Source organism: Orcinus orca, chromosome 11 (genome assembly GCF_937001465.1).
Source record: "Orcinus orca chromosome 11, mOrcOrc1.1, whole genome shotgun sequence".
Taxonomy (NCBI): domain Eukaryota; kingdom Metazoa; phylum Chordata; class Mammalia; order Artiodactyla; family Delphinidae; genus Orcinus; species Orcinus orca.
The window spans coordinates 87523997-87540014 of NC_064569.1; the positions used below are offsets into that span (position 1 = coordinate 87523997).

At 38.8% G+C, this 16018-nt stretch overlaps 1 protein-coding gene and 1 long non-coding RNA gene across 10 annotated transcripts in view; one reads left to right on the plus strand and one right to left on the minus strand.

Annotated features, from left to right (window-relative positions):
* The window catches only part of RIC8B (RIC8 guanine nucleotide exchange factor B), a 121238-nt gene that overhangs the window by 101709 nt on the left and 3511 nt on the right, over positions 1-16018 (plus strand). Inside the window, exons 9-11 of one of the 9 annotated variants that reach the window (XR_004483087.2) lie at positions 1969-2088; positions 9228-9366; positions 10015-10191. The exons of 1 other annotated variant lie outside the window; for it this stretch is intronic. Coding sequence is in view for 3 of the 8 variants with exons in the window: in XM_049694416.1 (XP_049550373.1) it covers positions 1969-2088; positions 5015-5054 (160 nt within the window). In the remaining 5 variants the exon portion in view is untranslated. Of the gene's footprint in view, positions 1-1968; positions 2089-5014; positions 5099-9227; positions 9367-10014; positions 10192-16018 lie in introns of all 9 variants that reach the window. 7 more of the 9 variants (XR_007470106.1, XR_007470107.1, XR_004483088.2 and 4 more) reach the window with 7 other exon arrangements.
* LOC117201139 (uncharacterized) overlaps positions 2777-16018 on the minus strand; it is a 101725-nt gene continuing 88483 nt past the window's right edge. Inside the window, exons 6-9 of the long non-coding RNA XR_007470109.1 lie at positions 15700-15831; positions 9733-9768; positions 7881-7973; positions 2777-2947 (exon numbers count right to left, since the gene is read on the minus strand). This is a non-coding gene — a long non-coding RNA (uncharacterized LOC117201139). The remainder of the gene's footprint in view (positions 2948-7880; positions 7974-9732; positions 9769-15699; positions 15832-16018) is intronic.

Consider the following 16018-nt stretch of genomic DNA (forward strand, 5'->3'; position numbering starts at 1 on the left):
CCTAAGCAAATAATAGATGAGTGTTGGAATTACATTTTCACTGTGGCATCTGGATACTTCTTAAAAACTCCATAGTTCTCAGAAGCCTCGTCTGGGTCCTCTTTGTTCTTGACTTTTGGTGATGACCCCGTTTGGCATTTTTGTTAATGGCCACCAACTAGACGCCTTTTTCTTTTCTTTTATGAGCACCTGAAAAAAGGGAGAGACTAGTAGCACACAATGAATGTCTCAAGTAGGCACTCTATCCCAGTGGTTCTTAACCTCAAGGTGCATCACAATCACCTGGAAAAAAACCAAAACAGATTTAGTTGGTTTCAGGTGAGGCCTGTCTTTCAAGTTTCTCAAGTGATTCCAATGTATAGCCAAGGCTAAGAATCACTGAGAAGCCTATGGGTTTTCAGACTGTTTCCCCAGAGTTCCTGAAAGTGCCTTAGGGGCTGCCTTAAGAGGAAGCAAGTGAGTGCAGATAAATAGAAGGGATTCTAGGCCTGCACTCTCCTTGGCCATCCCTATCCCCTCTTCTGCCTGAGCAGTTCCACTTTCATCTATTTCATAAATCAGCTTTCTATGTAGATTTCATTTGTTAAAATAAAAAGGGTGAGGGGTTCCACTACTTCGAAGGAAAAAGTTTTTTAACCATGGCTATAGACATAGGTCTTATGAAAGAATGGCGAAACAGATGTTTTAGATCCGGTTTTTAAGGATGGTGAGCATTGAGTCCTTCTGTAAGAATCTGTATGTCAGGCAGCCTCTGAGGAATGTAGAAAAATAAATATTTTTTTGTAACAGATTATAGTACCTAGCCCTTGCTCCAAGTGAGAAAAGCCCTGCTCTGTAAAGAAAGTTAACTTGCCCAAGTAAAAGTCTAAAGCAGGGCTGGCAAACTAGCCACCAGATGATGTAATTAATCGTGGTGTCTTGGTTTTGGCCTGCATGATTTTTTTTTCCCTGTTTAGACTAGCACTGTTCTCCATTTTACCCTAGTCCCCAATACTCCATGTTATTTATACTTGACCAATTTTGCATATCCTTAAGGCCTGGCCCCTGAAACCATTTGTGTTTGTAGACCCTAGAAAGTAACTTATCAGCGATTTGCCTTTTGCAGGGATATTTCATTTGATCATTAAAAACATACTGTGTGTACGTGGCTGGTACAAAATGCTGTAACCTCTTGTCTGCTTCTCCAGAAAGATGCTTAAGCTATAAATATTTGGCAGCCGTTGAAAGAATTATCTTTTATTTCACCTCGTCAAAAAAAATAATAATAATGTGGCTTTTAATTAAGAGGATAGTTTTGTTTGGTATTAGAACTTCATACAAAGTTTATGGAACGTATTCATCTTAAGTACTTTATTAAATCTATTTCCAGAAAGCTAGATGGTATACCTGTCTTTTGGTAGGCTAGATTTCATTCCTTTTTTTAATCTAGGTCAGATCAAATCTAATTAAAATTGTTCTTTTGCTTTATCTTTTATTATTTAAACACTCATTGCCTTCTGTGGTCTCACTAATGGACTAATTTCCTGAGATTATAAATGGGCATGCTTTCATTTTCAGATTCCAGCCTCTCTGTCATCATTTTTCCAATTTTTTGACATATTTGTTTTATGCTGTATCACAGAATAGATTTCTCCTTCTCTGAAATCATTTGTCCCTTATATAATTAATGAAGAAGCTGTGCATCCAAGGATATTTATCCTAACGGCACCAATCAAATTTCATATTTTTAAAAAGCAGCCATGCCTTTAAAAAAAAGTTGGCAAGTTTGCTATCACCCATTTCCCAAAGCAAATTAGCAGGAAAAGTCAATTAAAAAAAATTCCTATAGCAGTTCTATATCATAAAATTGCTATTGCCAATTTTTTGGCTATTATACTCTTTCTTATTATAACTTACAACTTGGACCAGAAAAGTATAGAAAGAGCATAATTTGAAAACATACAGCATAACTTTTTTTTCTTTTTGTAGCATTAATCTTATCACTGGTCATTTAGAGGAACCAATGCCAAACCCCATAGATGAAATGACAGAAGAACAAAAAGAATATGAAGCCATGAAACTTGTCAACATGCTTGATAAACTTTCCAGGTATTGTATTCCCATCCATTTTTTGCTTGGTTTCTAAAGATGTTCTATTTCTTTGTCTCTCTCACTGAGAGTTACCATAGAACAGCAACTCTGGAAATCCATGTTGATTGGAACAGGATGGCCCAGGCAGCAGTAGTTCAGATCTCTCTTGGCTACCATGGTTCTTCTACATGTGCCGCTTATGGATGTGCATTCTTAAACATTTAAACTCTCAAAGCTAGGATAGTAACTACTAGGTCATTGTGATATTTAACCAACTAACCTCCCTGTCTTCAAAAAGATGCTGTGAATTAGGTTCAATGATTTTGCTGCTGCTTGTATTTTTTGTTTTAGTCTGTTTTGGTTTTTGTTCCAAATCATGATGCTTTTTTTTTTTTTTTCCTCCCATTTTTGATGTGCAAGTTTGCAGTTCTTTCTTTTTGGATTGCTGCTAAAACCAAGAATTCTAAAATGTCACGCACCCAATAGGAAAAAGTGAAAAGGAATAGCTCAAATGAAGGATTTTCTGAAAGCAGGCACTTGTATTAATTAGGGATTCTAAAAACAATCTCCCCTTCCCTTCTTGCTTCACACCTCCTTCCCCTCCCCAGATAGCCAGTTTTGAAAATAATTAAATATATACTAATAAGCAACTAGTCATCTTGGAGGAGTTATTAGAAAGTATTAATTCCTTTCATACTTGCCTGAATTGCTCAATTTTCTAGTCGTACATTGAGTCACTGTCTCCTTTAAGCCATCTTGAGTGAGTGCTTCTGTGTGTTGGTGGCAGCTGCCACCGGAAGGTGAATTTCTTCTGGTCATCTCCTTTTTCACAACAGCTATGCAAAGGCTAGTATCCCTCAATCAAGAGGAGTAGCAACTAGAATGGGAAAGCCAGAAAGCCAACCATTAAAGGGAAAGGTGTAATAAAGAAACAAGCAGAGGCTAAGAGCACAGCAGGAGGCTTAGAGCAGAAGTGTTCAAAAATAAGAAGAGGCTGACATGGGGAGTGTGACAAGTTAGGGTATTTAGACCCTTTGCAGAGTCTGAGTTTTCACATGATGCTGGTAATGTGGTGGAAGTTACATAGAAGTAAGTAGCTTCATCATCTACAAAGCTAATATGACTAGAATTTAGTTGACTTCCAGTTAGTCCTTTTAAATTTCCATCATTTTCCCAAGAAGGTTAGAATTTACAGCTCACTATGCTCACAGTCTTCAAAAGACATTGTTATCTGTTTGCATGTGACATTCTCCATACCTTTGGATAGAATATACATGTTCCTTCCCTGAATGAATTTACAATAAAAGAGAAGATGCTGATAGGACAAACCTATAGGAGGCAGGGTAAAAGGTTCTGAATGAGTATATAAAAGTAAGATTTGTACTTCCAAAAGGATCTGAGGTAGCTAATGAAACAGTGCTGTAAGTACAGCAGTTGGGATGAGAACCAACAGAGTCCATCTGGTAGAAGCTGGAGGGGGAAATGTTAACAAGGACCTGAGTAGAGCATATTAGTGTGAAGACAGTGAACTAGTTAGGTTGAATAAATTTCATTTCAATAATATGAGTTCTTAAAAGATAACACAGATGCTATCCAACTGGCCCATTTGCCCTAGATGAGTAAACACCCAGCAGATGCCCAGCTCAATCTGAAGGTGATACTGATTTTCACATGTATAAAGCAGAGCAAATATGTCTTGTGTTGGCTTTGATGGTATGAATTTTGCCATTAAAGTTGAAGCTAAGGCAACTTTGAGAATAGTCCTAAATCACAGACTTTTTTCATGACTTGTGGTGGGATTTTTACATTGTCTGCCTTTATGTGCTTTCTAACATTTGCTCTCACTAATAACAATCAGTGACAAAACTGTATGGAGATCAGCAGTGGGCATTCCAAAGCAGGAATGCAAAGAATGAAGCCATTCTTTATGTGTCTTATGTGTTTGTCTTAAGTTTCTTCTCACTTTTCACTGTCATTTTTGGTTTGGTTTTTTGAGGTTAAAAAGATGCCATAAAGCCAAAGTAGACTAAATTCAGTAAATTCAGGGAACATTTATTAAGCAGCTGCTCTGTGCAAGGCACTGTGCTAGGAAGATGAGGGAGATTCAGAGGTGAATGTGGTAGTCCGTATCTTTGGAAATGATTACTTCTTATTACTGTGGGATATGGCTGTAATCTGTTCTAGAATAGAAGGAAGTAATGACAAAATAAGGTCTGTGTTGAACTGTGAGCACCCAGGAGAAGGAGCAGTTCATTCTGTTGGGATAAATCAGGGACTTTCACAGGGAAGGTAGCATTTGTGCTGATCCTTGAAGTTTAAGAGGTATTGAATTGACAAATGGAGAAATGACCATTCATTCTAGGTAGAGGGAAACTTACTCTTGTTAATAAGATAAATCTTTTTTATTCACATACTGCATCTTTCTTCCAAAGAGCTCAGGTTATTTTATCATTATTTGAGTAATATGTTATCAGATTTATCATTGGGGAAAGCAAGGCCCAAAGAATTGCCCCAAACATTTCCAAGCTAATGACTGGTGAAAATCCATTTCCTTTCACAGTTTACAAAACACTTTCACATACATTGTCTTTCTAGCTAAAGTAAGGCTAAGAACTTCATTTTCCAGAACTCAAGACCTTTGCTCTGTCCACTGTGCTACTGTGTCTGTCTGTTAGAGTCAGTGTTTGCCAGAACATTTCCTAATCATCCTCTTCAGCAGTGTGCTATTGGTTAGTTCCTTCAACTGTCACTCCAAGGATGTTCCGCATCCCACCAAGTCTTGCTGTGCCAAGAGTGTACTGTAGCTTTGTCTGATTAACTTTCTTTCCAAAAGTGAAATCATTTTCTCCTGGGCCTGATTTGAAAGGCGTGAGAGTAAAGGATAGGATTGGAGGTGATGTGGCCAATGAATGGACGCTAGACACTTCCTTTTTTCCATCCATAGGAGAGCAGATGTGAACGACCTGCACCAGGATGGTGGTTAGCAACAGTGGCCCGTGCCAAAGCACTTACCAAAGTGATGACTAAGGTTGGTCATGCCAAGTACTGTTACTGAGCCTGGTGTAGGGTACAGATGTTATTTACCACCAAAAGTGTAAAACCACCAATGCAAAAATTAAAATGACATTTCCATTTTGCCTCCATGCTGGACATAGCCACTGCCTCAAGTTGCTCACCACCTTAGCAGCTTTATCTCAGCTAGATTTTTAAGGATACTGGAGAGATTAGCACTCAAACATTTTCTTCCCATTGACCACCAACTGACAGTATATTCCAAGTGATTTTTTTTTTTTAGTAAGGATTGTATTTGTGACAGATGTAGGTAAGGGGATTGGCAATGGACCTAGAGGTCTTAAGAGTTTGAGAATAATTTGAACCCCATAAATCCCATCATGTCTAGCTAGTACAGTGCCTTGTACCCTGTGGTTTCCCCAGTGTGTGATGATGAAATAATGTATAAAGCAGATCCCCAAATCGAAGGTTAATTTTTTGCTCAATAAAATAGCCTACATGGTTTAAAGACTTGAAAGTATACTTTTGTCAGTTCCATTTCTTGGCCAGATGTCATAAAATTCAGGTCTGGAAAGGAATTCTATAAGGTACTTTGGCCCACGACTGGCTAATTTAAATATTGGGGTACCTAACTTCTTTAATATAGAATAATTGTAATATTTATCAGACATAAGCATTAAGGCCTGAGGCATAAGATTATAGAAAGCTTCCTTTGACATTTTTTTTTAATGTGAGAACAGAGGTGGAAAAGGGGATGAAATTTGCCTGCCTCTCCACCTCCTCTTTCCTTTTCTGAATTGGAAAAAAAATAAGCCCCTGCAATTTAAGCGGGAGATTAGAACGGGGATTGTATGTGGTTAAGCAAGTCCAGTGTGGCTAAGACAACTGCATTCACCTCAGCTACAGCATACGAGCCTCATGTAGTGACGCGGCCTCCTCCACAAAAGGGGAGAGAGGATTGACTGGCTTAAGCCTAAGCTAACCAAGGGAAATAATATTTCAAGTTTCGACTTTTCTAATCCCCTTTAGTTTCTTAATTGGAACCAGGACTGATTAATCTTCTACTCTACCCTTACCCCATCACTGTTTAACAAGGTACATTGCCTTTATTGCTTATATATTCTATCAAAATCTTCTAAAATTTACATTTATATAAATAATTGTTTTCCATTTCTTCCTTTTCTTATCTCCTCCTTATCCAATATATATATCTTGCCAGCCTTTGTGTAGTATTTGGGACATGGCTTTCTTAATAAATGCAAGTATCAAATATAGTAATAGTTCCCCTTTAATCCAAAGGTTATTTTTAAACTTATGGAAGCTGGGACAGGTAATTTATGACTGAAAAGCAATAACTACATAATTTTTTTCTTGTAACTAAATTACTTTACTCTACTTACAAAAATAACTGTGATTACTCCCACCTTTATGATGAGTTAATCAAGGAAATGCTTTTTAGGTACATTTCAGAAATATGATCCAGTCTTTATAGCATTGTGAGATCTATTTAGGTACGAAAGTGTCAAGATCTTAATTGTTTACATCAGAAAATCCTTTAGATCTGCACTGTCCAATATGGTAACCACTACCCATATATAACTATGGCTAGTCTGAATTGGGATGTCCTGTAAGTGTTAAATACTCAGACTTTCAAAGACTCAGTACAAAAAGAGAATGTAAAATAAATATCTCAGTTGTTTAATATGGATTTTATATTGAAATAATTTTTGATATATTGGATTAAACATTATTTTAAAATTAATTTTACCTATTTTTTTCTATGTGGCTACTAGAACATTTAAGATTACATATATGGCTTACATTATATTTGTATTAGATAGCACTGTTCTACATCATTAAAATACACTGCAGTGTTGCTTAGAAGCTTAATTAAGGGAACTTGGATCCAGTTAAACTAATATACCCTTAAAGTGGTAGGGGAGGATTAACTTGAGAAACTGGCTAGACATCTCTTAGTAGGACGTCATGCAAACTTTGTATTGCCTATCGGTAGTCATTGTCCTTTAACTCTGTAGTAGGAATGCCTACTTGGAGCTCTTGGTTTAAGCACTAGGTGAAATGACTTCTGTTTATTAGAGAAACATCAAATAAGAATAATCTCCATTGACTATTTGCTCTGAGTCACCCTCCTCCTTTAACTTTTAAGACTTTCTGATTGAGAAGAGCATGTACGAACTTCCATTTCTACTGCTTTATTCAACAGTGTCAGCTGGCATGCTGACCTCTTATTAATATTTATTTTGCTAATTCTGGACAACAGGAAAGAAAGGTTCTGTAGAGAAATTACCAAGAAATAAAGATCACCTTCAGTTAAGGACAAAACTGAGTTTTATTTTTCTAGCACTATCCCTAACCTCTTTCTCTATATTTTCTTAACCATGCTCTTTAATGTGAGGTGGATAGCAAATTTTTAGAAGCTTTGCATGTGATCTTCTAACAGAAATGAGAATAATGAAAGACTAATATTTATATAGTGCTTTAAAGTTTAAAAAGTACTTCCACTGACTGTTAAAACAGCCCTGTGAATTTTAGATAGGGCAAGAGATATTTTATTGAGGAGTAAATGGGACCAATGATGAAGTGACTGAACCAAAATCAGGCATCTGGTTAATGACATAGTCAGGATTTGGTTCTTAGTCTTCATATTCCAGATCTTATGTTATTTTGAAAAATTACCAACAAACAGCTCTCAGATTTGTCAGTCTGATTATTTTTAATAATACGCTCTAAATTTTAAATAGATGCAAAGCACGAAGACAAAGAGTAAGCATATTTACCTGACAAAAAAATTAAGATTTGGAGGCCATTCATTCCTGCTTTTTCATTCCATAGTTGAGCTTTTCTCAAATATCAAGTCAGGTCCTATGTAGCTTATATCAAAAACAAAATAAACAGAAACAACTTCATATGAAGGAAACCAGTAAAACTGCTATGATTCTATGTTAATAAAGTCTTTTAATTATTTTGAAAATAGAATGATTATAGGTATTCTAACAAATTCTTACATTCAGTGTGATCATATCAAGAAAATTAACTTTAGAAAGACTTCCTTATTTACAGGACTGTTGCCTGTTTAGGCAACTCCCAAAGTGGAAGGACATGGTGTAGATAACATGCCATATCCATTTGTCTTGGGATTGATATTTTTATGTTACGTATTTTACCTTCCCAACTGTACCCAATCCCAAAGCATAATGGTGAGGCTGAGGGAAGGATCTCAGAAATGCTTTTGAAAAATGCAGCTTGAAGACCTCGAATTTGGTATAGAAAAGTCACCACACCTCTCCTGCCTACTGGGTTAGTGGCTTAGTGAAAGAACAGTAAAACCAACCAGTCAGCACTAGGAAGCCATTAGATGAAAGATTAACTGAAAGATGAAGGACCAGCAAAGGACACTCTTCCATAGTATATAACTGAACATGTTAACCAGTGCCAAAGGTTGTTTTAATTTCTGTGAGGAAAAAAGCATTAAAAACACTTAAGAATATCACAAGTTATTGGGAAATCCATTGTACTTCAGTGGATATGGACTGTTTCATTGATGCTGAAATCTTGAAATAAGATGCACTCTCAGACTTGGAATTATAGCAAAGATTACAGAGCTGCTTTCTCCGGGCTCTCACAGGCTCCATTACTGCAGGCACTTTTGGAAAAGCTCTGTTAATTAAAATGCTTTATTTATATACTAATTTTCATCCTATCTTTCAAATGTGAAAGGGAATTAAATATGAAATGGCTAATTTTAAATGCCAGGGTTCTTTTTTTCCCAAGCCAACCTTACATTAAGAACAGGAATCCCTGTGCCAAAGAAATGGTTCCCAATTATCCCATCATGGGTTTTGTTATACATTGTACAGAAGTCAACAAAACAAGTAGGTAACAGGACCTGCCTAAATAGCAGCCACCCTCATTAAAATCAGAGAATTAATCAGGGGGTGATTGGAGGAAGCAATGCTTCATAGGCTCCCCCTTTTTCTTCTTTTCTAATCATAGAACAAAATATGTTACATAAAAGGATCGGAACTATTATGCAGTACTCAATTAGAGGGAGGTGAATAGGTCTCTAACATGCTGTTTTATCAAAAGAGCAGACTGGTGTTTGCATGACTGTTGTTTCATTACAGACCCTGTCATTAATTCCATGTGTCAATACTGCCCTGTAGTACACAGAGCAGACAAGAAAGAAGAGCCCTTGAAAACAAGGGAATGATTTTTGAGTCGTTATCAAGCTAAGTGGCAAGCGGGAAGCTGAAACTCGTATAGGTAAATTCGAAGGGACTCTTGGGAGATCTGCAAGTGGGAAACAAGAATGCATTTTACCAACTGCTTAATTATGTCCTGTTTTTCAACAAGTACACTTGAATTGAATGCTTTGTTTGTATTGCACAAAAACATGTGCTGTGGGCAAGAGTATTCTCTTGTTTCCAGGTCAAGTAAGGTGTTTTATACACATACACATCTGGCCTATTCTATAATGTGCTATTGGGTATGTTAGTATCTGAGCCCCAATATTGCACTGTCATTTCTGGGAGAAAGAGTTATGTAGGAACCAGAAGCCTAAAAAGTGGAACCTTCTCTAAGGTCCTGAGAGGTTACATAAGCCCAGGCATCCCAGAGGACCATACTTACAGGGAAATGGTGGCTCAGGAAAATGTTGAACTATATCTGGGGAAAAAAAAGACAGACTATAAAATTTTAAATATGGTATAAATCCCATAATCTCCCACCCCTAAATCTTTAAGAAAGTACTTTTTGGTTTCCATTAGCAGTCCTAAGGGTTAGGCTGGGGCAAAATAAGGTTTCCTTTCTTGGACGTGCTTTATCTGTGTCCTCGTGCCTGGCCAAGCCCTTATAGATTATGGTTCCTTATCGTTTAGTAAGATCAAATTTCTAAATGATGTTTCGTTCCAGTTGAACATTCTTGGAGGCTTATCTCTTCCCTGGCCAGATGCCTGATCAGATGAGAAGCCCGCCATGATACTGTCACAGTGCCTAGAATGGGCTCTTTATCCAGTAGACATCACTGTACTTTTTGATGATAACGAGGGCAGTCTTAACTTGTGTTAAGGCCTGTGTATAGCATTGAAGGTAAGTATGAAGGAGTTATTGCTATGTGAATATCTTAATCCTGATGCACATTTCAATATACAGTATCTTCGTTTAACCATGATCTACATATATCTGACACCTAGCCATCCTTTTTAGATGGGACCTTCATAATTTAGGACCAGTAACTCTTCATGAAATGGCCTGTTTATTGAGGGCCATGAATGAATTTAGATCCTTCCTTGTAATATTTGCCATTGCTTTGATTTACTTTCGGAATCATTCTAATCATTTGCTGGTAGTTTTGCAGGAAGGACTTGTGGTCTTGGTGTATGTCAGTGACAATTAGGTAGGATGCTGTGTTTGACTCTTAGATTTAGAAGATCTTGATTAGAAACAAAAGTTTAGCAGTATTGAGTTTTAGTGTCTTAAAAAACCTAGCAGCTTTTTAAGTAGATCAAAATTATTTAGCGGCCTAATATTTAGACTCCTAGAATTAGAATCTTGGGGATCATCTTGTCCAACCCCTTCATTTTATAGAGATGGGGAGACTCAAGCCCAGAGAAGGAAATGACTTGCCCAAGGACACCCAGCAAGTCAGTGGAAAATCGGACACTAGAATCTAGACCCACTGATGCCCCATATATAAGCAGCTGAGTCTATACTAATTAGTGGTTGGAAATTCCAGGTTGTATGGTACAAAGAAGGCTTTGACTTCGGGACTGTCAGAATGTCTGATGACACTGACTCATCAGGGAAATAATTGCAGTTAAAATAATATGAGGATGTTTCCTGGCAAATGGTTCTCTACCATTGTCCATTTATGCTATGACCCATGTATTATATTCTTTCAATAAACATTTACTGAGCACCTACTATGCACCCATCCTATACTAGATACTGCAAATCACAGCCAGGTAAGACATGGACTCTGCCCTCAAGTTGCTCACAGTCCAGTAGAGAACGAGAAATCCCTGGAAAGCATTATGCAGAATTTCCTGTAGAATGCTAATACTTTTCCTAACTGTAAATCTTGGTGATGAACGTGAACCTTCTACCCAAAGATCCAGCTTTTCTCTTGGTCAGGGTTTGTTTATTAGGAGTCCCATAAAACACCATACCTTTTCTTTCTGTGAAAATGCAAGATAATACCAACTGCAGCAAAATTGAGTTCATAAACACTTATTGAGGATCTACTATCTGCAAGGCACTGTGCTAGACACATAGGGATATGAAAATGAATAAAGCATAGAACATTTTCTTTTTAATATGTCAAAGGAATATTGTTTTATAGCCTTCAATGTTTGTAATGAGAATTACTTTTTAATAAATATTCTTAAATATGGGACCCTTGAATTAGAAGACAAAAATACCTCTGTACTATAATCCAGACTTGTCAGCCCAGGATTTCAAAGTCTCCATCCAAATCCTCTTTTGTACCCCATATCTGTTTTGAGCTTTCTTTTTCCTTTACCTCTGCCAAGCCAGCCTGCTTGCCAATCCCTGCACACAACTAACTCTTGCTTCTGTGCCTTTGCTTGACTAATCTTCTGCTTCTGGGATGCCTTTCTCCCCATGAATCCATGTCCATCACTGCCATTACAGTCTGGCCCTGAGTCCATCTCCTGCCGGGAGCCTGTGATCAGCATCCCCATCTCCTCTGCGTCCCTCCCACGTGTACATAGCCCATATGACTGGTGGAATAACGGTTCTGTGGTATTCATGAATGCTTCCCATTCTCTGTCCACATCTTGCTGATCTAGATACAACAGATCTTATTAAATGAAACAGTTTAGTATAACCAGGTCATTTATCAGACCTTTTAGGAGTAAGTCTCTATATCAGACTTCATTTTGGTATTTGTGGGCTGCTATATGATAGAGAGGAAGATCAGAATCGTTAAGATGGGGGTTTGAAAAGTAAGCCCGGAGTCCATAAGCAAAAAACAGTAACATATCTGTAAGTCATCCTCTCTCCTTCCACTCCCAAACAAACAGTATGAGAAATCACCTTTAAACACATTTCAGATACAGTAAGGGTGTACAGAACTGTCAAGCTAGGGAAAGCAGGGCTCTGCCTGTTAATCATCTCAAGCTTGTTGATCTGCTGTTCTGTAATTCCTTTAATATTGTTTAATGTGTGTGTGTTTTACCTTCTGAACTGACTAAAAGCTTCTTGAGGACAGGGACCATGTCTTTTATTTGCTTCTGCATATTCTTCTCCCACTTATTCCCAAAGAGTACCCTAACAATCTTGTGGAAACCTTCCTTCCATAAACACATAAGGGACAGGAAATGCATCTTGTGGGTTCCAACTACATTTCGGCCATTGCACTATGCACTTTTTATGTAGAATGACCTTTCACCCTCATGACAACTCAGTGAACTGGGTATTCCTATCCCAATTCTACAGATAAGGAAATTGAAGTTCAGAGAGTTCAAGGTCTTACTGCTAGTGAGTGGTAGATCCAGGATTAGAACTTAGGTCTGTCTGATTCCAAAACCTATATATGCCTTTCACTATACCACAATAATGATAACTAATATTTAGGACTCCTTTACAGTTCATAGAGCTCTTTCATCTGCACTATTATTATTGCAATTACTACTACCACTGCTAGTACTATTACCCCTTAAGTCATCACTAGGAAGTAGGTAGTGCTAGTATCATTATCCCCATTTCACAGATGGGAATACAGAGACTCAGAGACTTGCCCAAGATCACACAACTGGTAAGTGGAAGAGCCAGGACTTCAGCCAGACTTCCTGACTCTAGATCTTTTTGTTCTTTCCACTATATCACATTGCTGCCTTAATTTATTTGCACGAATGCATGATTATGTGGCCAGTTACCACTGACACCTCTCCTACAGGAATGTCAGTAAGACCAAGCATCGCATGGAGCCATGTGGAAAAGACAATTCATACCCTCAGAGGAGCTTCTATGTTAGTAGAGGGGTGATACAGAAGACCTAAAAAATAAAGCCTTGAGAAGAATAGTTCACAAATGAGAATTAAAATATGAGCCCCTTTATTCTACAGATGAATTCCCATAATTTGGCCATAAAATTTTTGTAATGTTCTTAATTATTTCTACTATAAAATTGGATTAGGGAGTAGGGGTGAAATCGATGGACTTGATTTGAAAATATTCCTCCTGGGTTTGGATGAGAAAGTGCTAGCTACTTTGTGCAAGCTGGCAGCTAGCTCCAATATCATCCTGTTACCAAAGAAATGCTGGAGTGTTAGGAGTGATGGCATATCCACCCAGCAATTCACTATCTTGGTAGAATTCCTATAGTCTCATCTGCTGATCAGACTTCTACCTACCCAAACCCTTCAACCCCACCCCCACCTTACTGTACCCTCAGTCCACCAGCCCCTTCAGACCTTTGAACTTTCTGATCCCTTAATGTTTCACCCCAGAAGGTGATCCCCTTCTCCTTTGGTATCGATTATTAGTAAACAGTGTCCAGTATCACAGAGTCCTTCAGCACCATCAGAACTAGGAAACTGTTACTGAAGTATAGATATGTATAGTATGTATGCGTGCTGAAGAGAAGTTTCAGTGGAAGCAGATTGTTTTCTGGTTCCTCTAAGCATTTCTCCCTGGTTGTCATGCAGAGCTGTTTGCTGTCCTGAAAGATGTCAGTGTCTGCCCCCCGCCCCCGAGCTGCTGCACCTGCTGTGCTCTTGCCGCAGCGAGCGGGTCGCCACCCACGTGGTCATCGGAGCGAGGCTACTGCCACGCTCTGCTCCTCACCCCCTACCTCCACCCTTCCAGCGGACCACAGCTCTGCCCTGGAAGGAAGGCCTTTCCTTCCTACAGCCACAGCCATGATCCAGCTCTCTGTCTCCTCTCATGCCATTACTGTTACAGTGACATCCTCATGGCTCGTCTCCCCGCCGCAGTTTCCCCTATTCCAGTGTGTCTTTTGCACTGCTGCCAGAGATATTTCCCTATAAAGCAAACCTGATAGGGCATTCCTTACAGGCTAAGACTCGAGCTCCTTGCTTTGGCATTCAAGACACCTGACCACTAGACCCCCAACTACCCTTTTTGCAGCCTTGCCTCCTCCTGCTCCTTCATTGAACCTCGCCACTCCCCAAACACTGGGCCCTGTCCCAGCTTCATGGGAGCCGAGAAAGAAATTGACACAATCCAAAGAGGTCTACAGAAAAAATCACAAGTAGTTGGGACTATACAGAGCCCTCCACACAGACTCCTTTGCCTGAAAAGTTCTGTACTATCTTCGCATGGCATAGGACACCTCGTTGGAGGTGCCGTTCCCACCTTCCCCAGGCAATTTGGTTGATGCTTCATCTCAGGAGCTGTTATTTCTTTTGTTCATGATTCTGTTACAGCATTTACCCCATTATGTTCTAAGTTATTTTTCATGTATATGTTTCACTCACTCCTCAAGGGCAGCAGCTGTGCCTAGTCTTCCTTTTCTTCCCAGTATATGACACAGTTCCTGGCACATAGTCCTTGAACAGCTGAACTCAGAGTGTGTTCCTTCAGTACAGTTATAGCAGTTAATCCAGATGTGTGTGCTGCAAAGAGCACTGGACTGGGATTCAGAGGCCTATGTCCCAGGTCCAACTTTGCCACTAGATATGTGACCTTGGGTAAGTCACTCAGTCTCCTTTATTAAACAAGGGGGTTGGACTAAATGATCTCTAAGGCCCCTTCAACTTTAAGTTCTATGATTCTGACCCCATTTCTTGGATCAGGAAACACATTTCCTACTTTATAATATTTAGCAGCCTCAACCAGTCAACCATCCACATTACTCAAAGAGAGTTTTCAGACTCCCAGCAATAGTCTTCTGGTACCAGCCAGAGCTGCTTGATTAGGTTCCTGTTGACTTATCCAGTGACCACTGAGCTGTTCCTCCCCTTCCCCAGGAAGTTTCTCTGCAGCTATAACACCGTCACACTGCTATGTGGCCGGCCCTTCCGAGGGGAGCCCTTCTGGCCTAAGGGACAACAGCAAGGAAGCAGAGGGAGAGGAGGTTTTATCATTTTCCTTCACTCCAACTCCCACCAGCATTACAACTGCTGCCATGTTGGTTCTTGTTGTAGACATGTTTTTAGGGGGTGATGCCCGTTTCTGTGAGAAGTAAGTTTTAAGCAGTTCATGTGCCTCTTCAAGGCTCCTTTTAAAGTACACTGCTGACTTATTGGGGTGGGAGGAGGACTAGAGTTAGCATCTCAACATGTACATTTGACATAATCTCTATACAATAAATAAGAGCCTATGAAAAGATTAAATAAATCTTTCTTAATGCTTTTTGATTGGCTTAATCAATAATTAATCATCTTTAGATGAGGCTGTAACTTGTGGAGTAGATATAATTGGATTAGCTGAAAAGAGGCAGTTGGGGAGCTTTGAAGAGATTAAAATGGCTGTCAATCCCATAATTAAACTGCCACAAACAAAAGCAATGGTGTTTTTTAAAAAAGAAGAAGAATAAGGAGAGAGAGAGGAAAGAAAAGGGAGGGAGAAAGTTGGGGAAGGCCAAATGATTTGAAATCAATAAGTACTTACGTATCACTAGAGATTGGAGAGGCAAAAATCAAATGATTTATTCCATTAAACGAAATCCATACGTATCAAATTAGCCATTAATTATATGCCTGGTCCACTGGGACAGGTGAAATTTTGGCAGCTTCAACTTCACTAAAACAAATCCACAAAAGGAAAAAAATTATTAAAAACAGAAGAGACCAGCTCCTTGTCCTGAGCCCATTTAGACCTTGACTTTTCATACTTTTAATTGGCTTAGTAGGTTTGGCCTGTGTGAATGAAGTCTTTTATCTCCCTCTTTTTCTTTCCATACCTCTTTCATCTTTCCTGTTACAAACAC